The 24674-nt window shown below is 40.6% G+C and overlaps 1 protein-coding gene across 6 annotated transcripts in view; it reads right to left on the bottom strand.

Moving 5' to 3' along the window:
• The window catches only part of LOC120932468 (protocadherin alpha-C2-like), a 385799-nt gene that overhangs the window by 41105 nt on the left and 320020 nt on the right, over positions 1-24674 (bottom strand). For all 6 annotated transcript variants that reach the window (XM_040344839.1, XM_040344840.1, XM_040344837.1 and 3 more), the window contains exon 2: positions 5562-5620. In XM_040344839.1, the coding sequence (XP_040200773.1) occupies positions 5562-5620 (59 nt within the window). The remainder of the gene's footprint in view (positions 1-5561; positions 5621-24674) is intronic.

Raw genomic sequence — 24674 nt, 5'->3', positions numbered from 1 at the left:
GTGCTGCAGCTCCTCTCCTCTCTGCCAGCCTGAATAAAATGGGGAAGTGGGGACATGCAAGCGTGGAGCCACACACACAGGCTCATGATGATGAGATGAATGGGAGAGAGAGGATGGATGGGAGTTGCAGAGGAGACAGCAAGAGAATGGGGAAGAGACCCAGTTCTAGTGCCCTGTCCCTCTGTTCTGCCCCCATTGCCCTGTCCCTCTGGTCTGCCCCCAGTGCCCTGTCCCTCTGGTCTGCCCCCAGTGCCCTGTCCCATTTTGTTAAAGTTGTTGTTGGTAATATTTATTTTGTAATTTGATTCTGCATAAAACATTGTCATTCCATGAGATAATCTACGAGGGCGTGTTTACGGGTGCAATTAGGGCGCAGGGCAGTGTATGAATTAGGTGGGGCAACTGGTGGTGAGTAACTCTTGAGGCCTGGCTAGTAGCTCAGGACTTGAAATTTTGAGCCCTGCTCTATGAGATCCCAAACCATACAATTTTATGTTAGCTATTGATTGAGATCCACTTCTCCCTGTGTGGCATATCAATCAAATGGGGTGTCAACTATAGATCAGGTATTCCTACTCTGTAAAGAGGGTTCAAACACAAATTTCCAGAATTCAGTCCATACGTAATTTTGCAGAGGCAGTAGCAAAAACAGTGTCTTGGAGAGCATTTAACAATTCTGAAACCACTGTTAAAAAAAATAACTGGTATGAAGTTAAATTTACTTACATTTAGACCCATACCTACAACCTGTACATTTACATATATGATAACAACAGTGGCATAGAATAGCTTTACATTGGTCCACAATGCAGAGTGGAGCATTGCATATTAATAGATGAGAAGAAAAAATTCCAAAACAAGAAATTGCTCCATGTCACCAGTAAATAGCAAAAATGTCATGAGCAAAAGGATGGGGTGTGTGGATTACTACAGCAGCAGCAGGTTATTTAGATATTTCAGATATAATATTTTTGTGGCTAATGACAAAACTTACATTTTTGGATTTACTGTCAATTTAATCTAGTTATACAGTATATTATCATGATCTGGTATACCAATAAACTAAAACAGACTGTAAAAGCATGTAAAAGAAGAAGATACATACTTATCTTTCTGGTGGGAACGGGGAGGGGGGTATTATAAGGGAACATTTGTATCTGTGCACTGCATTAAACACATAATTTGTGCTAAGGAGGCCATTTTATTAGAATGGGCTGCCTAGCACACCAAAATACACCAAAAAAGGTGCATGTACACTTTTTAGCAAAGCAGATTACTACAATCTGCTGTTGGTAAGGTTGGTAAGGTGCAATGCAGTGCTGTTCTGAATGGCACCCTAGCTCACCAATGCACAAAATGCATGTTGCCACATGGTATGGTAAAGCGAGTGGTAAGAAACAAGTTACCACAACACAACAGGTCAATGCAGTCTAAATCACCATTGCAGATATACAGCCACCACTGGTGTCCAACACTTCCAGGTTTTATAAATATCTGGTCCCCAAAACCATGCTGTCCTTCCTACTGCCAGCCTCTACATAATTATTATATCCTGTAGTAAAATATGGGCAAGTCAGAGAAGCCACAGTGTGCAGTAGGATATTAGGTATCTAATTCCATTCAGGCAGAGTAAAAGTGATTCCTAACCACCCACCCCACCAGAAAGGTGTCTTTAGTGATTTATGCCCCTTAATCACCTCCCCACTATATTAGTCTATCCTGAGTTAGCTCTGATTGTTAGATAACTGGGTGTATGAGATCACTGCCCCCCTACCTCCCAGTGTTTGAAATTTAAGAATGCTCATTCATGTCACATGGGCACTTTCAATATTAAGAAGTCACATGCTCCCGAATGCCATGAAGGCTTCAAGGTGAGGAGGTAATAGGAAGGGAGCACATATGGGTAACTATAGCCCAAACTGACAGCATCTCTTTAATCTTACCCTGTTATCACCCTATCCACTGTATTATCCCACTTATTTCCAAAGTTGAGATTTTTAAAAATACACCTAGATATTTCTGCTCATCAGTGTCAATAATTCCTTACGTCTACAGTCTTGTTAGTATCTGTCATTATATGTAAGTCTTTGTCCATTGTTATAGTCAGGTGAAAATAATATGACCCAAGGGGAATTGAGGTCAAAAGACAGCAGTTACTTGAAAAAAGACAGAGTGGCATTGACACAGAAAAATTAAAAAAATAGTGTAAAAATGTATTAAATATCATAGAAAAGTATGAAACCAGATACCGTCTATCGCACCATAATGTTAAGACAATGTTGTTTCGGTATACAGATAAGCATATATCAACATAGCTCACTTAGTGACATGTCATGCATAGCCATGCCCACAACCCAGAACCTGTAGGTGGGCCTGCTATCAGAGGGAATTGCAGACAATGGCACCATGCATCAGAAACAACAAGTTGATGCACAGCCTTACATCATCTAAATGCATGTATTGGCACATCCATAAACTGGCAAGCACATACAGTAAGCAATACTGCATAGTGGCTATATAGCATAGTAGCAATAAACGTATCACTCAGGAACTGTAAGACCCTATACACACTATATAACTTTTGTTGTCTGATTGACTTTAGATTTACCAAAACCATGTACAGTAGTGCAAAGGCCTGCCTGATTGCATACAAATTGAAACTTAAGGTTTGACCTCATAATATATGGTTTTGGTAAATCTAAAGGATAAACTCAAATAAAATTGTATAGTGTGTATCCAGCTTAAGGAATCAACACAGGTAACAACCAACTGTGGAGATCAGACCAAGGGTGGGGAGAAATCACCTATCCAAATTTACTGGTGTGGATTATGATTTTTGGATAACTTAGACATTAAATCCAAGTATTTTGGACCATATACTGCTTACACCACTACTATTACAAGTAATTATTGCCATACCTTATCTAAGGAGGATAGGTTTGCAGTTTTTGCTTCACTTTTTACTACTTTTACGCTATTGCACTGTGCTTTCAATATCTATTGCCTCTTTACTTACTATTGAGCTGCCAAAGTAATTGCGGATCACAGCATTGAGGCTTACCACTCTCTGGAGGGGGGACTCCCACAGGTATGTTCTCTCCTGGCCACTAGGAGCAAATTACTTGTTCTGTTTATTACCCATTGTAACCCACTATCAATTGCATTTCCTAGCCCTCCCCCCCTGCCCTTCCTCTCCCCCCCCCCCCCCCCCCCCCGTCCCCACTCCCTCTTCCTCTCTTCCTTCACGGGTGTCCTTTCTTTCTTTGACATTGCTCTTTAATTGAATCTTATCTATTCTATGCCTCCAATTAGAGTTCTCCGCACTATCCCCCTTGTCTGCCGCGGGGGGGTTATTTTACCTGGTGGCCCGATACTACACATTACCACCTAATTATGGGTAAGCTATTTCCCTCTGTATTATTCCCTTTTTTACTGTACTGTATTATTATGGCTATTGTTGAATTATCATGTTTGCTTAATATTAATTGTATTCATTTGCTTTATAGATTGGTTCTCTTGAGGAAGCGGTTATACCGCAAAACTAGTCGAGGCATAGACCAGTCTATATATTTGTAATAACAGAATTGCCCGGGGGTATCCCTGAGGTCCTGTGTTTCCAATTTTTATCATGTATTCTTTGTTCAACAATTTTATGTAATAAAATATATTATTTATTTTATACGTATGTCCTTTCTTACCCCGTACCGAGATAGTCCATCAATCGCCCCTTTTGGGGGGAGGGAATTTCAGAGGATCAGCCTTAGCCACTGTCCCTTGTCCCTTGTCCCCACCCCTTTTCTATTGGGTAATGTGAAATTGATGCATTGCCATTATACAGTACATTGGGAAACATTACAATACAATACATCCTATTTGTTAATTTAGATAAGGAAATATAAGGTAGTTATGTAGTGATATCCATTCTATTCTGACATTTAAAAATCAACTTCTGGAATTTACTCTTTTATGTATATTATGTAATATATGATGGCAGGATTTATTACAAATATTAATGTACCTAGTAAGGAAGAACACATTATTTATAGGGAAAATGCAAAAAAGTCTGCAAGCATATGTAAAGACAATCTATTTTTTTTCTAAATTGTGAATAAAGTAGGGAAGAAACAGGAGACATTTACCTACAGTTTCTGTCTCGGTGACACAGCAGGAAGAAAAATAAGTTATTTCCAAAGTGAGGGGATGACCTCTAACAACTGTTACCACAACAGGTGTTCCAATTTGAAAATGTGTTCTCCTCACCTCCTGAAAGTAGATCCCTCCTAAGTTAGGGGATAGTCGATATTAGAAAACAGTTTTTTTTCTAATGAAGAATTGCCCTCACCCCTTAATCCAACTCAAAAATATTGGATTTGCTTGACTTTCTGTACCAAAGACCACAAAAAAGGTTTTGGCTTTGCATACAGTTTAACCACTTGCTGTCCGCCCATCGTCAAATGATGGAGAGATGATGCGGCTCTCTATCTGGTTGAACGTCATATGATGGCGCACCCTAACGGCCACTCCCATCCATGGGGGCGTGCAGCACAGTGATTGTGGTCGCACCGTGTTGCTAGGACATGGCGTGATGCGGCTCTTTAATCATGTGTTTGGCTGTATCCAATAACAGCTGGTCACATGTAAACAAGGAAGTGCCAGTAATTGACACTCCTTGCCTCATATTGACAGAGTGTGTGGTGAAGAGAGCCTATCAGCAGCATATCCTTGCAGGGGACAGTAAGAGATGTAATCAGAGCACTGATGATCAGGGCCCTGATTACATTAGAGTGCAAGAAGTGCCAGCAATCAGTGCCCACCAGTACCAACCAGAGCCAGCAATCAGTGCTGCCCATCAATGCCAATCAGTAAAGCCCATCAATGCCCATTAGTTCTGCCCATCAGTGCCTGCCATTAATGCCCATCAGTGTCCATCAGTGCTGCATATCCATGCTGTCTATCAGGGCCCACCAGTGCTGACTATCAGTGCCCATCAGTGCCACCCATCAGTGCCGCCTATCACTGCTCATCAGTGCCACATATCAGTACCAAAATAAATCTCTATTTGTGTGTAGAAAATGATAAACAAATTCACATGGTTACAGTGTAGCATGACCTCGCAATTGTCATTCAATATGCGACAGCGCTGAAAGCTGAAAAATGGTCTGGGCAGGAAGGGGGAGAAAGTGTCATGTAGGTAAGTGGTTAAAGAATAACAAGGGGCAAGGAATATCACTTCACAACATTTTAAATCATTTAAATATCAGCAAACAAGGGCGTAAGGAGTTTGGGCCTGGAGGGAGACCAAAAGTGGTGTGACCAAATGTAGGTACATCTCATTCTACCTGATTTAAAACAAATTTCACATTTTTATTCAAGCATACTATTATTTATATTTAAAATATTTAAACAGTAGCATCTTTATTTTGTTAAAGCATCAGCAGATATCTGCTAGTGACCATTTGGATTTCCTTTGTATGGCAAACCCTTTTAATTTAAATGTGCTTGGTTTTGTGTTGTTCTGTTTTAGTGATGTGAATTAAAAATATAAAATTAAATGTACTCACCCCTGCATTGCAGCTTTTAGTGATGCAGAGTAACGCCAGTCTGGGTTAGGATGTTTTGGCTGAAGAAGCAAATGAGAACAAATGTTTAGTTCCAGTCATAAATTCTTTAATTTATGCAATCAATGTCAACATAAAGAATCAAACATTTGCACTGTGTTTGCCAATTAAAAATAGAAATAACTTTAACAATGAAAATCAGTGATAAATTTACCTTTCAACAAACTTTGAAGTTTCAAAGTGATTTAGAAAAAAATGTTTAATTATGAAAAAATAAAAAGGAAAATTTTGGATAACATAAACAGCATTTTAAACTATTCAACAAGTAGATTTTTTTGGTTTTAGAATATTAAAAGAAAAATAACAACTGGACTCTCATTGTGAGAAAATCATGATTAGATTTTGGCCCATTGAAAAAGCATAGAGTCAGCATGTGAAGTTGGAGACTCTATATTTAAAGTAAGCCAATTGCAAAGATGACTTTGTAAGGCATAATGCAACAATGGAACATTGCAACTAAATATAAAAAAGGATTAGCTGCTTAACAAACCTGGAGTTCTTCTGCACCACTGTTGTCAACTTGTGTAATATAACATTTCTAACAAATAACCTTTTTTGTGTAAGTAAATAATTGATAAATGTACAATGTAAGAGCACATTAAAAGTTTTGTAAGTAAACAGATGTTTTCCTCTTGAAATCTGCTGTGCTTTTCTGACTATGTTTTAGGAAATACTTTCTCGAAGGTGCTTCCTACACCAACTGGTAAAATTCTATTTTCTGCAACATGAAATCTTCATAGCTGAAACAATTCAAATAAACTATCCTTTATATTAAAATTAGGTTTTTAACCATTCAAGCTGAAAAAAATCAAGCTGTAGTAAAATTATTTTGCTGGACTGCTGCAGATGAAGCTTGATACTGCAGCCCAGCTAATGATGTTTTTCTATGACAGATAGCATTATTTCACTAACATCAGTATAAACACAATCATGTCAGAAAACAATGGTAGATTATTAAAACTTATCAGTGCTGTATCATATTACTGCATACAGGGATCTTAAGGAGTGTTCACATTACATTTAAAATAGAAAACCACTGTAAGGTAAATACTTTTTTACATTTTGTTTTGTTATCAGCACACAGAAGTACCTAATCAATATACAGTGCCTTGAAAAGGTATTCATACCCCTTGACATTTTCCAATTTTTCTCATGTTACAACCAAAAATGTAAATGTACTTTATTGGGATTTTATGTGATAGAACAACACCAAGTGGCACATAATTGTGAAGTGGAAGGAAAATGGCAAATGGTTTTCATTTTTTTTTTACAAATACTGTAAATATGTGAAAAGTGTGGCGTGCGTTTGTAATCAGCCCCCCTGAGTCAATATTTGTAGAACCACCTTTCCTCTTCAATTACAGATGCAAGGCTTTTTGGGTATGTCTCTACCAGCTTTGCACATCTATAGAGTGAAATGTTTGCACATTCTTCTTAGTAAAATAGCCCAAGCTCTGTCAGATTGGATGGAGAGTGTCTGTGAACAGTAATTTTCAAGTCTTGCCACAGATACTCAATTGGATTTAGGTCTGGACTTTGACTGGGCCATTCTAACACATGAATATACTTTGATCTAAAGTAAGCCATTCCATTGTAGATTTTGTGTTGTTGCCCTACTAGAAGGGGAACATCCACCACAGTCTCAAGTCTTTTGCAGACTCTAGCAGTTTTTTTTCTAAGATTGCCCTGTATTTGGCTCCATCCATCTTCTCATCAACTCTGGCCAGCTTCCCTGTCCCTGCTTAAGAAAAGCATCCGCACAACATGGTGCTTCCACCACCATGTTTTACGATGGGGATGTGCAGGGTTAGTTTTCTGCCACATAGCATTTTGCTTTAAGGCCAAAAAATTTTTATTTTGGTCTCGTCTGCCCAGAGAACTTTCTTCCACATGTTTGCTGTGTCCCCCACATGTTTTCTTGCCAACTGCTAATGGGACTTCTTATTTTTTTAGATATTTATTTGTAAAACATTTTGAAAACCACTTATCATTTTCCTTCCACTTCACAATTATGTGCCACTTTGTGTTGGTCTATCACGTATAATCACCCCCCCCCCCAAAAAAAAAAAACACAGCAAAATGTTGACAATTTAAAGGGGTATGCATACTTTTTCAAGGCACTGTAAGTAAAGCTCTCCCAAGTAAACACTGTTAAAATATACAGACCAAAAACACTAATAGAAATATCCAAACCAACGACAAGTGTGGTTAGACAAAACAATCCCTTCTGTGAACCAACAAGATGAAACACATTGCTTAGATACAGGTTTAGTACATCAAAATGCTATTAGACTTTAAAAGGATTAAAAAGATTGTCCACCACAAAGTGAAAATGTGCAAAGCATAGCATCATGTGATAACCAATTAGACCATATTATACTGATCTGACTGTATTTAAGTGAAGCCTGATTAGTAGTGATGTACATGTGCACTTTGCATATAATCACCTTTTTAGAAAATCGATATGAAATTACATTTTAGCATGTGAAACATTACACTAAAATTCATTTTTTTTTTGCATCCGGCTAGCATAGTCTTTTTCAACCAGGATATCCAAGCACCCTGGGTGCCTTCAGTTTTCTTAGGGGTGCCTTGGCCAAATTCTTAAAAATGTATCAACAATTGTATACAAGTGGGTGGATCAAGCCTGCCTTTTAGTTACACAAAGCCACATGTTTTCATTGTGTACCATTACAATCTATGACATCATTGGTTGATGAAGAGGATGTAATGCACCTGCATATCATCTTTGTCTCCCCTGCCCCTCTGTGTTAGCACTGGGGTCACATTAGCTGAGTGAGGGAAAGAAACTAAGGGAGAAGAGAAACATTGGCATACGAGTCAGTACCCGTGTGCAAAGGTGTATTTACTTAGGAAGAATAAATCGCCTCTAACGTCGAGTGTCATGTACATCTGGATGCTGTTGTGTTATGTAAAAATGTGTTTAGTTATTTACATTTTAGAAGGGGGTGCCTCAAGAGTGTGCATAATTTTAAAGGGTGCCTTGACTTAAAAAATAGGTTGAGAAACACTGTGCTAGCATATACAGCTATGAAAAACCTTGTTTAGTTTTGGAAAAGGCGAATCTTGTCAACAGTTACATTGCTCCATTACCAGCAGCATCACAGTAAACACTCAAGTTATGCAGAAAAATAAAAAAGATTTTAACGGATCTTAGACACAATGCTCTAATTGCAAACAGTCAAAAAGCAAATGAACAGCAACACATATTTTTTTACCAGATTTTGATTAAGTGCATCTAAATTGAAAAAATATGTAATCTATGGTGATGGTGATCTTGCCAGTAACATAGTTCCTGTTCTAGGGGGACAACGGTCACTAACTGTACTGTATTTATGCAGGTGTAAGTCAGGTCTTAAAGTATTAAAACACAAAAGTATAGATGGCTGCACTCCTCAAATCCTCTTAAAAATCAACTTGATTGAACATACACTCAAAGTGGGGGGTAGACACTGTTGTTGTATCTTGCTCTGTGTAAGCGCTTACTTATAACATGTCAGAGTATTTAAACCCTCCACCGGATATATACACACAGTCGGCTGCTCAGGTGAACTCAATCACCATACAAATGGTTATGTCTAAGTTATGTCTAAACCATGAACAAGCAAGATACATTTTACAAAATATACAGTAACAGAATATGTATAGGGAATGTGAATAACTCTACATATAATTCTCCTTCTCAAGTATCACTGTAGGGGTGAGGGATATAAAACAGCATATGATATATACAGATCCAAAATATATAAAAAAAACTCCATGAACTCCTAAAAAAACGTGATAGAATACCTCCTATGAATTATTATTTTTAGATTTTGGGTCAAATCTAACTAAATGTTTGGGGTCTCTGGAATCCTTGTTTGTAAGTGGAATATCTAGAAGACTTCCCTTTTACAAAAGAAGCCTAAACATATCCTCTCCTCGCCTTGAGGCAATCACTTTTTCTATGCCCTGTATCTGTAAGGGTGTCGGGGATCGTAAATCTTTAAAATATTTTGTCACATTTGTGGAATAATTCTTCCCTATGTTGTAAATATGATCATGGAGACGATTCCGAAACCTTCTAGCTTTCCTCCCAACATATTGTATAGAGCAGATTTTGCACGTAATCAAATAAATGGTATATTGAGTGTTGCGATCTTTAATTCACTTTTTTATCTTATCTTATTGTTCATCACTCCTAACAATTTGATGACATCAGGAACACTTGTCCTCACCACACGTATAATTGCCTTTATAATAGAGCCAACTGCTTGTCGTCCCCTTGAAGAAAATTTACTTGGGGATAGGGAAAGTTCCTAAGAAGGGGACTCACTGAGAAACAGTTTTGACCCCTCTGGGTATAATTTGTCTGTAAATATCATCCTCATATAATCAGTAGTGTATTTAGGTTTTGTGCTGCCCTAGGCCTGGCTAAACTCATGCACCCCCTAATTTAAATATGACCCACCCCTTCCTGTCAAGGCCACACCCATTTCTGTTTAAGATCCACCCTGAAATTTTCTAATGGGAACAGCAGTTTTGGGGGCCTGCGGGGGGGGTTAATGGATTCCCTTAATTTACATAATTTCCTCTCACTTTCTGCTTGACTATGGGGCAGGAAGTGAAGGGAAATCTCTGCAATGGGACAGGGATGGTAAAAAAATAAACTGTCAGGGGCTATAACCCTCCCTTACTCTATCCAAAAATAAAAAATAAAGTGTTGCCTATAGTTTTACTTTAAGCACACATTTCTGATAATTTTATGGACTAAGATATAACCATGTCAATGGTGCAGCAGAAAACATATAGCACAGTGAGGAAGGGTTGTGGTCCAGGATGATAGGAATTATCAAAATTAGAAGCAGCGTTACCCCCCTCACAGTTGCGGAATGACGACGTCCGCCCGCATACCGGAAGCAGTGCGGCCGCTTTATGAGGCGCCAGACTAATTTGCCTCTCAGCCTAGTCTGCCCCATAAGACTGGCACTACACTAACAGTGTAGCGCAAGCCAGCGGGGACTCTTTCCGTGCTGCCCTCCTGCAAAGTGCTGCCCTAGGCCTGGGCCTTGTTGGCCTAGGCCAGGATACAGGGTTGCATCTAATATAGGTACGTTCAATAATATTTCTAATTTTCTTGAACTCCAAGCTGTAAACTGTGGAGAACACCATTTTGTATTGTAAATTAGAATCTCAGGTTCTATCCTGTAACAGTTATCTCCTATATGTCATCCATGCTGATGGAATCCATCACACATCTATACCATTTCCCTCTTAAAATCACCTGGCAGATCTTGCAGAGTCTGAGGCACTGACCCACTGGTATACTCCTATTAGCATGCCCAAAAGTGGTTTCCTATAAAGACTGGTGATAACATGTCCCCCTTTATCTGTGAGGATGAGATCAAGGGAAGGTATAACATCTTTATACTCATCTGCCCTGTAAATCTCAAGTTCAAGAAGTTATCATTAAGATATATCAAGAACTCCGCTTTTGTGTCCAGACTGTTGGAGCATAGGACTATCAGATAATCAATATAACAACGATAACATTTGATATGTGTTCGAAAGGGATTTTCACCCCCAAAGATGCCTCTTCCAAAGTCCTCTTCCAACATCCCATATAGGGATTGGTAAGAGAGGGCTAAAAACGAGCTGCTCCACATCTCTTAAGGTAAAAATACCCAAAAAAGCAAGACAATTGTGAGCTAACAGGTATACCAAGCACTCCAAAATAAACTCCCTATAAATCAAAGTATAATCACTGTAGTAGTCAAGTGAAAAAGAGACTGCCCTGAGACCCATAGCATGAGGGATTGATGGATTAACTGGGTATGTCACACATAACCAAAACATCTCCATGTTAAATCGTAATATTTATTAAAAAGTTGTTTTGTGTCGCTCAGGTAACTGGGAAGTCTTTTTTTACTAAAGGCTGGAATTAATGGTGTACTCACAAACTGATGTATGTTAGAATTACGAAACATCTTACCCTCTACTCTCTGCTATAACATTGGGATGGGATCTGTATTTCAAAGGGAGTACATTGTTGAGATTTCACAGCTACATTGTCTGTTCATTGCAGGAAGCTGAGAGCTCACTGACTTTCTGGTAGGCTCAACATGTATTTTTTTGCAGGATATATCAAAATGATTTCAATGTAATATTTAACAGATCAAACGTCTGTAAAGTAAAATAATTTCATTGTTATGGTTTACATACACTTTAAAATGTGCAAAGAAGTCATCCTATGGAATCTGTATTCCAGATTTGCAAGATATTGTTTTCCATTAGCAACACATAGCTAGTCGCATAGTTTTCATACCAAAAATAACAAGTTCACACATTACACTTTTTTTGCACAGTTTTCCATGCTTTCCTATTGGTCAACTAAATTCACAAGCTGCTAATGCTTTTACAAAATGCTTCTATTAGTGCATATTCATGTTCACTAAGGGTACAGCAAGCTTACCTAATTGTATATTTCTAAAACAACGTCTCTGGAATCATAATTTGTTTCTGTATAGCTGTGAATACCCTTTAGGCTTAATGGACATGGGTGCCTAAAGGATATAGTGCCTTTAGCACTTTTCTGTATGACATCCATTATGGTTTGGGTGATTCACTGCATATGGGAATTCAGTTAAGGATATCAAATACATTAATAAACAGCTGCATACGCACGAACATTGGCCACATGTTATTTGTTCACGTTGATGATGCAGTTGACATTCACTTTTATGGTCTTCTGTGGAGATCCTAAGCTTATAGAAGTACCAAATGTATTGTGAAATCTGGTTGTTAATGTCTTTATACAATGACTGCCAATGTACCCGAGAACCTGTACTTTACTCGTGCAGGGAAAAGCTAAAAGTTTACTAAACTGCCTTCACATACGTCTTCCTTTGCTCTGAATTCCACTGTTTGGCCCTAAAGCCTAGTACACATGGGCTGAATGTTGGGTGGCATCGGCCAGTTCCAAAGAAACCAGCCAACATTTGGCCCATGTGTATGGCAGATGGTCCGACAGAAGCAGACTTCTGTCAAAGGGTCTTCACCGAAAAAGGTCTGCCAACCGGCCAATTGTTGAGAATCCTGACCGGAGTGTTCTGGTGGGGGTAGGGTCCCCCTGTCAGGACACAATAGCAGAGAGATTGATGTACTAACATTGGATTGTCAGTACAGCAACTCTGACCTGAGCTGTCAGTTTTTTTTCCGTTCAACCCAGTAGTGTGTACAAGGCTTAAGTCACTGTTTACAGAGTGAGTTCATAATTGATTTATTTGGTAACAGAAAGACTCTTCTACTTTCAAAATACTTAGGTTAAGACAAGGGTTCTTACCCTTTATACAATTACTGACCCCCAATGGAATAGAACGGCTGAGAGAAAATCATGAGGAATTTTTTATATTTATTTATTAAAAAATGGCACATCACAAATCACGTATCACCTGTGAGAAGAGTTTATAAATTGTGCACCGATTGTATACAGATTGAATAACTACAAATATCACAATTCCTTCAGTGTTAGCAACTGATCTTTTATGATATATTAGGGTTGGTTATATAAAAAAGGAGCCAATTAATAATTTTTAAATTATCAAATGCTTAGCAAACACCCCCTTTGACATAGAAGGAGCTTTCCTTGCTATTTTCTTTGGCAAATGCTAGCAATTGGTCCACATTTCCAGTAACTTTGATCTTATGTACATTCAAAGGTGAAGCCATAAGATTCCCTATTGTGCGCCTTACTACAGGACTCATACTCATGGTGAGTATATCTGGTTCACAAACAGCTCTGTTCCGGTTACTTTAAATTGTTCTGTATCCATGTTGTGAATTACTCTTTTATGTATGTATGAACAAAGGGTATAATAAAAGCTGCCATTGTTGAAGTACTTTATGTAAGAGTAATAAAACCCTCTTGCATAGTGTGCAGCATAACCTGCTAGGAGTAATCAGTCCCTCTTTGTGTGCCATACAAATTGCTAGGAGTAACACGTTCCTGGTAATTGTATTTAAATATTGGAAATGAGGGTTTTTCAGAGAAAAAAAAACTCATATTATGGCTGACTGCTGCTTGGATCTGCTTTATCTTATTAGCAAGTTATAGTAATTACAGAGAAAATTCGATTTTACTCTTGTCTTGTTTGAGATTTTTGTTCTGCCTAGTCAAAGCAGGTCTTAAATTGCGTATTTCTTATAAACTGAAGGTGCACTATTACATTATACTAACCTAATTTTGTTAACTCAATGCATGTGTTGGTTTGTCAACTACAAAAATCTGCAAAAATGTTGCTTTCATACTCACTGATCAGAAAATATAAACCACAATAGATCAAGACCAACTGTGTCACTGATAGCAAAAGCAGTAGCAGGGACTTCACAAAGGTCTACTAGCATGCTAATAGAAAAGCTGACCTTGCTCTCATTACTGCTTTGCTCATCTGCCAAAAGTTAATAAGTTAATAAGTTAATAGTAATGCACTTGGAAAACACAGGTCTCCATAAAGGTAATGTGCACTGTGCACACTACAAAGGAACAAAGAGGAGAAAAAATGCTTTGTGTTCTCATTTTTCTGCACCACACCCCTGACATCTCTGTCTATCTGTGTGCTTCTATTTACCGCAGCTATAAAGTAAAAAAGAAAAAAGCTGCATGGTAAAAATACAGGGCCCAACATACAGTGCCTTGAAAAAGTATTCATACTCCATGAGATTTTTCACATTTTGTCATGTTACAACCGAAAACATAAATTAATTGTATTGGGATTTTATGTGATAGACCATCACAAAGTGGCACATAATTGTAAAGTAGAAGGACCATGATAAATGGCTTTCCACATTTTTTTAAATACATTTCTGAAAAGTGTGGCGTGCATTTGTATTCAGCCCTCTTTACTCTGATACCCCTAACTAAAATCTAGTGAAGCAATTTGCCTTTAGAAGGCACCTAATTATTACATAGAGTCCACCCATGTGTAATTTTTAACTCAGTATAAACACAGCTGTTCTGTGAAGTCATTGGAGTTTTGTTATAGAACTTTAGTAAACAAACAGAATCGTGAAGGCCAATGAAAACACCAGACAGGTCAGGGATACATTTGTGGAGAAGTTTGAAGCAGAGTAGGGTATCATTTTTCCCCAAAATATTTGAACATCTCAAGAGGCCTGTTCAATTCACCATCTGAAAATGGAAAGAATATGGCATAACTGCAAACCTACCAAGACATGGCCGTCCACCTAAACTGACCAGCTGGGCAAGGAGAGCCTTAATCAGAGAAGCAGCCAAGAGGCCCATGGTAACTCTGGAGGAGTTGCAGACATCCATAGCTCAGGTGGGAGAATCTGTCCACAGGACAACTATTAGTCCTGCACTCCACAAATCTGTCCTTTATGGAAGAGTGTCAAAAAGAAAGCCATTTCTGACAGAAAGCCATACAAAGTCCCATTTGCAGTTTGCAAGAAGCCATGTGGGGGACACAGCAAACAATGTGGAAGAAGGTGCTCTGGTCAGAGGAGACCAACATTGAACTTTTTGGCTTAAAAGCAAAATGCTATATGTGGCAGAAAACTAACACTGCACATCACAGTGAACATCCCATCCCCACCGTGAAGCATGGTGGTGGCATTATGTTTTGGGATGAATTTTTTCAGCACGGACATGGAAGCTGGTCAGAGGTAATGGGAAGATGTATGGAGCCAATTACAGGGCAATCTTAGAAAAAAAACCTGTTAGAGTCTGCAAAAGACTTAAGACTGGGGTGAAGGTTCATCCTTTCAGCAGGGAAACGACCCTAAACATACAGCCAGAGCTACAATGTAATGGTTTAGATCAGAGCATATTCATGTGTTAGAATGGACCAGTCAAAGTTCAGACCCAAGTCCAATTGAGAATCTGTGGCAAGACATGAAAATTGCTGTTCACAGATGCTCCCCATCCAATCTGACAGAGCTTAAGCTGTTTTGCTAAGAAGAATGGGAAACAATGTCACTCTAGATGTGCAAAGCTGGTAGAGACAAACACAAATAGACTTGCAGCTGTAATTGCAGCAAAAGGTGGTTCTAAAAAGTATCGGCTGAATACAAATGCACGTCACACTTTTCACATATGTATTTGTAAAATAAATTGAAAACCCTTTTATCATTTTCTTTCCACTTCACAATAATGTGCCATTTTGTGTTGGTCTAACACATAAAATATTTTATGTTTTTGGTTGTAACATGACAACATATGGAAAATTTCAAGGGGTGGGAATACTTTTTCAATATTTTTTCAAGGCACTATGCACTGCCCATATAGAATGAACATTGGCTTATGCTCAATGTGATCAGTCTTCTGTGTGGGCTAGTGTGAACAAGCCCTTGAGGGCTTTGTTTATGGCATTGATAGACATAATTGTGTAAACAATTTGTTTTGTTTTATACATTATTTTCTTATAGTAGCATTTTGTTAATGTATTTAATATATTTTGTGTCATCAAATGAAGGTCCCAGTTATTGGCCAGGGTAATGGCTTTTGTCATACCTGTCTGATACTATTGCCTTCAGGAATCCCAACAACTCTAATGTTAGCCATACTGGATAAAGACAACCTACCACTAACTACAACTGCGATAGCCACATGATTTTGACAGACAATGTTGGTACAGTACTAGGTTGTGTTGATTAATTTAGTCTGTTTTTCACCACAGTTATGATTAAAACTGGTTGACAATGATTGAAATAACCCCAATTCTGCCTAGTATTTGGCATTGGTGGATAGAGTAGGAAATAATTTTACAGATTGGGGTAAAGAGTTCCAGACAATGTGAGAGACTCTGAATAAGTGTTGGAGGCAAATGTGGGAGGAGGTGAAAAGAGAACCAGAGAACAGGAGTTCTTGGGAGGAGTAAAGAGACCTATTTTGTTGGTATGTTGAGGTGATGTTGGTGATGTAGCTGGAGGCAGATTTGTGGATGGCTTTTTAGGTTGATTGGTTCCCTTATGTTAAGCAAGGAAGTTGAAGATAGGTAACCAGAAACCAGTAACCAGAAATTATCTTAATTCATACTATTATTTTATTTCTTCATTCATGTATCAAGGCTTCATTGCAATTATAATTACCATGTTAAACTTTAAATACTAGGGCTGTTCTTTAAATGTAAATTACTTTTTCCTTGTTATCATCATCCTATTAGCTATCAAATAAATACTTGCACTCCACTTTAGCTATGTTGTTGTCTGTGATCACATGAATAATAATAACACTGTAAGAGCCTTGAATAAATCAATCCTAATGGCTTTAAAAGTTTATGCTGTTGAAGATTTGCTTTATGAACATTTCAATGATCAAATGCATCACTGGGTGCTCCAAATGTACCAGGGGATTTAGCCTAGAAACAATGTTATTGATAGATATTGAGTTAGGGAGAAATGTTTGAGAGACTGGGGCCAATTATCAGTCACTGGGGTTTTGATATTGCACAATACCATTGCATATCTTGCAGCACACATTGCAGTAAATTACTTGTACTGTCTTCACCAAGCAGAACTCTAAATATACACTTTAAAGCAGAATTAGGAAGATTTGATGTAAAGTAAAGACACTGGATACAATGCTCTGGATTTAATAACATAGGAGATCACTGTCACTTTCAAAGTAAAATTCACTTCACAGAGTGTCTTTTGCAAATTATTCATTATTACCGATTGAGGAGAAATAAACTTGGAATTCGCTTTGCAAAATAATACCCAATCATGTACAGAACATTCTTTTTTAAAACTGAATTTTTGCCTGCTTTGATTGATTTGATTGATTTGATTGATTGACATCAGCCAACCATCATCTCATGCACTTTACAAAGGAAATTTCCCCCTAATTCAGTGACTTTAATCATCCAATCATGTGTACATTTCCATTGCACATTATTGGGTTATTTTGGCAAACTAACTTTATTTTACCCCATTGACTAAATTAAGTGAAAATTCACTTTGCAGTGAACATACTTGTGACGAGATCCTTCCTCGCCCAGGTCCTGCTCTCCCGACACTCCTCTGCTACCAGTGAGTCAGCTTGCAGATTGCAACGTCTGATGGTCCAGTCATCCAAGGTTCCGGGGTCCGAACTACAGCTATGTGCCGTTCAGACCCATTAGGAACAAACACCAGGCAGGCTGTATGTAAGTTCCAACAGGACTCTTTATTTCAAGTACACAGCACACTTTTATACAGAATTTTGGAACATCCCACTCCCAACAACCGCTTTCCTATTGGTCAATTGTAAAGTATATCCAGTCTTCACTCAGGTCCCCCTTGACCATGCAAATGAGGACTTGAAATTGTCAACAGGGATTGGTCCAATAGCTTGGATAGAAAGACTTGTGTATTGAGACAGAAGCCCCAGGGGGTAATCAATGTACACAATAACCTGGTTCCAGCTAGACGGCCTGACTCCGACACCCGCTCTTAACCTGCAGAACACAATAAAAGGTATTTCGCAAGCTGGTTCCACTTAGCATTTCAAAAGCCTTGCATTGAATGTCCCTCTCCTGTGTAACATATGTCAAGTAGAAACACTTTAATATCTCAAGGTCCATGACATTACTTCCCCTGGGAACCAGTCCAACAGCCGCAGTGGGACCCAAACGGGTCAACTCGAGGATGTTGGAAAAGTAGTCTTAAAGTTCCAGGACTGTGCTGGGATGACCCATCTGCCTTCCTGTTTTGAGGTCCTGGCCCATAATCGGACGGCAAGAGGCTCACATTCAGTCCTCTCCAAAAGCCCCTGTCCCGGCTAGGTCTGTCACACATCTCCCCCTTTGGCAGGAGACTAACACTGGGAGAGACCCCAATTTCGGTACCCACCCAGTACCCCAGATACCTTGTCCCAAAGAGAGCATTACTCACCCAGCCAATCTCTGCCTCTCTCAGAGAACACGCCTGCCGCTGGGGAGAGGCCTGGACTGGCCCTTCTCCCTGGAGTCCTTTCAGCCGCTGGAGAGAAGACAGGGTGGCTGGGCTCAGTTCATCATGCCATTGGGAATCTGGGCCAACTGGCCACCATTCCTGGGGTATACCAGTGGAGACTGCAGTCCCATCCACTGATGCTAGGTAAAAATCCCCCGGTGCTTGCAAAGCAAAGCCGACATCCTCCTGTCTCAGTGCCGCACCATTTTCTGGGGTTGTGTCTGTGGAGATCGGAGTCCCATCCACTACCACAGGAACCCCCTCTTCTGTTAGTTGAGAGCAGAGGCCCGGGGCACTCTGCTCTGTTGCCAGCTCTTCCGCTGGGTTGCTGTGAGTGGGGACCACAGTCCCATCCACCGATATCCGCTCAAGCTGTAGTTGTGTGCAGCAGCCAGTAGCATCCTGCCCTGCTGCCAGTGATTCAGCTGGGAGTAACAGCTTTACTACCTCAGCTTGTTGCTGGGGAGGGGGGCCAACCGCCCCGGCTCCCTGGAACTCCACAGTTGGTCCCAGTGCTGGGCAGAGATGGCTAGCATTCTGCCCTGTTGCCAGCACTTCTGCTGGGGGTGCATAATCCATAACATCCTCTGAACAGTCCATACATTCTGTAATCTGTGGCTGGGGAGTGATTGCCATCTTCTCACCCTGAGCCTCCGGAACTGCCACGGGGGTGGGGCAGAGGTCTTGATCCCTCTGTCCTGTGACCAGCGCTTCAGCTGGGGAAGTTCCTTGTAACTCCACAAATACTGCCCTTGGTGCTGGGCAGAGCACAGTGAAGTTTGGCCCTGATACCAGCTCTTCTGCTGGAGGCTCCCCAGGTTGTTCTTCCTCAGCAGAAAAGTCTATCAAATCCCCTGTCTCTACAACTGGTGTCTGGGGATAGAGGTTCACCATCTCCTGTCCATGGAACCCAGAAGATGCTATGGGTACTGAGCAGAGGTTAGCAGAGCTCGGCCATGCGGTCAGCACTTCAGCTTTGGGAATGGCAAGCTCCCGATTTTCCACTGCTGATTCATCAGCCAGGATTTCATCACTGTCAGCTGATATTTCCTCATAGTCCCAGGTAAAGGGAACCTCACCCTGCTGCTGAGCGGAGTCTAGCAGCTGTTTGTAGGTGATTTCCAGTTCCCATTCTTGAGCGGCCAGGAATTCCAAATCTTCCTGTAACCAGTGCACTTCCGGGACATTCAGTCTTCGCTCTCTGTGCTCCATTATTTCCTCCCAACGCCACTCCCGATCGCTCCCAAAGTTGGGATCCCTGGACATCCTCCAATACAACAATCCCAGGCCATCATAGTCAAAGCCTTCCGTGGGGCTGTCATCCGCTGACCACGGGCACTCTTGGACTACATACCACCGGAGGGCTCTGTAGCTCTCGTCCAACCGCATCTCTTCCCGGATCAGCCTGCTTAACTCTGCTGTCCACTCCTGCTTTGGTTGTTCCCCCAATAACAGCATCCGTACTTCATACTGTGACCAGTACCTTACATGGATGGAGGGGAGAGCTTTTCCCTGGTGTCGCTGCTCGCGGGCTAGCGCTTCTTTCCAGAGTTCGCAGCGGATCGAATCAGACCATCCAAGCAGGACCTCCTCTGATACTGGTCCTCTGCGCTGTATCTGCTTCTCTCGCAACCTCCTTCTGAATTCCTCTTCCATGGTTACTGATATCTGTACCTCTCCTCTTCTTTCATTTGGTGCTGCTTCTTTAGGCGTTGTCACCGATCGCCGTATTTCTGCAATTCTCAGCTCCTGTTGCCGCTCTCGTTCTCTCTGTTGTCGCTCTCGTTCTCTCTCATCCTGCCGCTGGAGGTCTCTAATGGTATTCTGTATGGCGGTCTCTGATGGGTTCGCACCATATAATGCCAACCGCTGTTGAACTCGCTGCTGGAACAAGTCTTCAACTGACCGGGGTCCTGCATCACCATCCCTCTGATCCATCTCGGCTAGCGCAATGATCAGGGTGGCCTTGTTCTTCCCACCGGTCCCTCCACGGCTCTCAAGCAAGTCTTTTAGCATGGTTCTCCTCCAGGCTGCATAGCTGGTCATTCATGGTGGTGGTTTGGAGTTGTCCCAGTAACTGGAGGGCAAATCCCACCGCTGCCAACCAATGTGACGAGATCCTTCCTCGCCCAGGTCCTGCTCTCCCGACACTCCTCTGCTACCAGTGAGTCAGCTTGCAGATTGCAACGTCTGATGGTCCAGTCATCCAAGGTTCCGGGGTCCGAACTACAGCTATGTGCCGTTCAGACCCATTAGGAACAAACACCAGGCAGGCTGTATGTAAGTTCCAACAGGACTCTTTATTTCAAGTACACAGCACACTTTTATACAGAATTTTGGAACATCCCACTCCCAACAACCGCTTTCCTATTGGTCAATTGTAAAGTATATCCAGTCTTCACTCAGGTCCCCCTTGACCATGCAAATGAGGACTTGAAATTGTCAACAGGGATTGGTCCAATAGCTTGGATAGAAAGACTTGTGTATTGAGACAGAAGCCCCAGGGGGTAATCAATGTACACAATAACCTGGTTCCAGCTAGACGGCCTGACTCCGACACCCGCTCTTAACCTGCAGAACACAATAAAAGGTATTTCGCAAGCTGGTTCCACTTAGCATTTCAAAAGCCTTGCATTGAATGTCCCTCACCTGTGTAACATATGTCAAGTAGAAACACTTTAATATCTCAAGGTCCATGACAATACTCTACTCCTTTAGATCTTGATTGCTCATTTGGAATTTTCTTTCTAGTAAATCTCCTAGGTAACTTCCCTACATAGATTTACATAGGGAAGCCATATTATACAGTAAGTATGTTCAAGTTTCAATTAATCATTTTAAATGGAGTTCTTATGAAAGAAGAATGTTTTCTGGTCCCCAAAATGTATTGGCTGTTTTTAGTGCAAACCAATAAATTACTTGGACTCTTATCATTTGGTCTGACGCTCCTTCCATTTGTGGCTACTCCTTTAGTAAATCAGAATCACTGTGTATTATAAATAACAATGTTTTTTTAATAAAATGCTGTTTTTAAAAAAAAAATTGTCTACATGCACTCCCTTCAGTGTCAGCTGCACATCATTGTTCTGGATCAGGTGGACCATTTCTGCCGAGTATATTAGACACAATTTGGCTCTCTCAACCCCCCTTTTCTTGCGGCCTGCCAGGTTGCGTGTTTGGATAAGGGTCTGGTATGGATTTTGGGGGGACACCTCCACGTATTTTTTTTATTCTGGCTTGGGGTTCACCTTAACCACTTAAGCCCCGGACCATTTTGCAGCTAAATGCCCAGGCCAGGTTTTGCGATTCGGCACTGCGTCACTTTAACAGACAATTGCGCGGTCGTGCGCTGTGGTTCCCAAACAAAATTGGCGTCCTTTTTTCCCCACAAATTGAGCTTTCTTTTGGTGGTATTTGATTACCTCTGCGGTTTTTATTTTTTGCGCTATAAACAAAAATAGAGCGACAATTTTGAAAAAAATTCAATATTTTTTACTTTTTGCTATAATAAATATCCCCCAAAAACATATATAACATTTGTTTTCTCAGTTGAGGCCGATACGTATTCTTCTACCTATTTTTGGTAAAAAAAAATCGCACTAATAATCGTTTATCGGTTGGTTTGCGCAAAATGTATAGCGTTTACAAAATAGGGGATAGTTTTATTGCATTTTTATAAAAAAAAATTTTTTTACTACTAATGGCGGCGATCAGCGTTTTTTTTTCGTGACTGCGACATTATGGCGGACACTTCAGACAATTTTGACACATTTTTGGGACAAATGTCATTTTCACAGCAAAAAATGCATTTAAATTGCATTGTTTATTGTGAAAATGACAGTTGCAGTTTGGAAGTTAACCACAGGGGGCGCTGTAGGAGTTAGGGTTCACCTAGTGTGTGTTTACAACTGTAGGGGGGTGTGGCTGTAGGTCTGATGTCATCGATCGAGTCTCCCTATAAAAGGGATCACTCGATCGATGCAGCCGTAACAGTGAAGCACGGGGAAGCCGTGTTTACATAAGGCTCTCCCCGTTCTTCAGCTGCGGGGAGCGATCGCGAGGGGGCGGCTAGAAACGAATAGCTGCACCCTCGTCCCGGATCGCTCCCCGCGGGTTACCGACCGCCGCATGTACCAGGGGGGTCCCGATCAGACCCCCGACCCGCGGAAAGGCGGGGACGTACATGTACGCCCATATGCCTGTACGTGCCATTCTGTGGACGTACATGTACATGCGGCGGTCGGCAACCCGTTAAAATCCATACCAGACCTGAAGGGCTGCTATGGATTTTAGGTGGGGACCCCCATGCCAAAATGTAAAAAAAAATGGCATGAATGGCCTGGTAATCGACTGGGGAGGGGAACCCACACCGTTTTTTTCAATGATTTTTATGTATATTTCCCGGATCCGACAATACAGCTGTGAGCAGTTTTAAATTACATTTTTTTCCTTTAGAAATTAAATTTTGCTTCTCTCATTCATTACACTATGTACAGCCACTATGTAAGTAGCCCTACATAGTGTAGCCATGATTGGCCAAAGGCACTCTGTCTTGGCCAATTGTGGCTCTCACAGCAGAGTGCGCTGTGATTGGCCAAAGCATGCAGGTCAGTCAGGTTCATGCTTTGGCCAATCATCGGACATAAATGCACTGCGATCTTGCAGTGCATTATGGGGCATTCGGAGGTGCTCTAATTTCCCGTGAAACGCCCCATAAAGTTCGGAATTCGGTGAACAGGCAAACACTCGATGTTTGCCGAACTTACGCTCGACTCGAACTGTGGGCTCATCCCTACTTGACATGATTGACATGAACATGATTAACTGAAAAAAATATATTGTAATGAATGCATCCCTGGGCTTAGTACTTTGTCTAATAGTGTTTCTTAAACTATGGGTCAGGACCTGATAAAGGTCAATTACGTGTCTGTGATGGGTCTCCACTTGACTGTGTAGCCTAATTTGTGCATGCATGATATCAGTGGATCAGTAGTGACCGATATAGCATAGTGACTATGTCATTGGATTAAAATGTTTAAAAACCCCAGACTAGTACTATGCTTATACTTGGCAGTACCGATTCAACAAAATAACATTGAAGAATTTGTGTTTTTTATTAAACACACTAGCTACTGAAAGTAATCAATTAGAAAGCATATCAAAAGAGGTAATATAACTGGCTTAAAACACAACTAAATGTATAGAGTAGAATAATTTGTGACAGCTGCATTTAGACCCACTGTATTCACAAAAATATCTCTCTACAATACATTCTGTTGCCATGTCTAAATTTAGACAGACCTAAGGCCATGTCTGTGCACTGTAATATTTCTACGGCATGTCAGCCTGGAACTGAGGCAGAATCCAGAAATATTGCTTAGGACTGTCTGTCTCCTGTTTTCTAAAGCATGTGAAGATGTTTTTCTTGCCTTTATGCACACTCCAAAGCACAGAGATTCTCAGAGATGCAGTGGAAGTAATCTGTTTGTTAACTGCTTAACTGTTTACTGCTTTAGACTATGGAAAACAATATAGAAAAACATGATAGGGATTAATACAGATGCTGTATATTGTATAACATATATGGACTGGTTTTCCAAAGCAAAAATACAACAGATGAATTGTGCCATCTTTACACTTGCTGTATTTTACACTTTGCTCCCACTTGGACTTATTAATAAGAACATATATTTTAACTACTTTCCATCCTCATGACATCATATGACATTGTGAACTTTAATGGTCTATATCTGGATGATGCCTGCAGCTACAGGCATCATCCAGATATATTGTTCTTCAGCTACTGATTCCCTACACTGCAAAAGCCATTCTAGCAGCTGATTAGCCACTGGATAGCTTTTACAGACAGCAAGATGGGATGTCCCCCCTCTTGCAGCCCTGTGGCACCTCTCTGGGCTCTCCTGTTCGATCGGTGGTAGTGGTGGGTTACTGCAGAGCTGGTCCCAGGCCATCTCTATGACCCTGGGAGGCCAGGAGCGATGTCATGACGCCACTTCCGACTCTGGAAGATGAAAACACTGGCATTTTTCCCCTAGAAAGCAGAGATCAATGTTTTTTTTTTTAATCTCATGTTTACCAGGGTAGAGG

Source organism: Rana temporaria, chromosome 3 (genome assembly GCF_905171775.1).
Source record: "Rana temporaria chromosome 3, aRanTem1.1, whole genome shotgun sequence".
In the NCBI taxonomy this organism is placed as follows: domain Eukaryota; kingdom Metazoa; phylum Chordata; class Amphibia; order Anura; family Ranidae; genus Rana; species Rana temporaria.
This window is presented reverse-complemented; position numbering and strand designations above follow the sequence as displayed.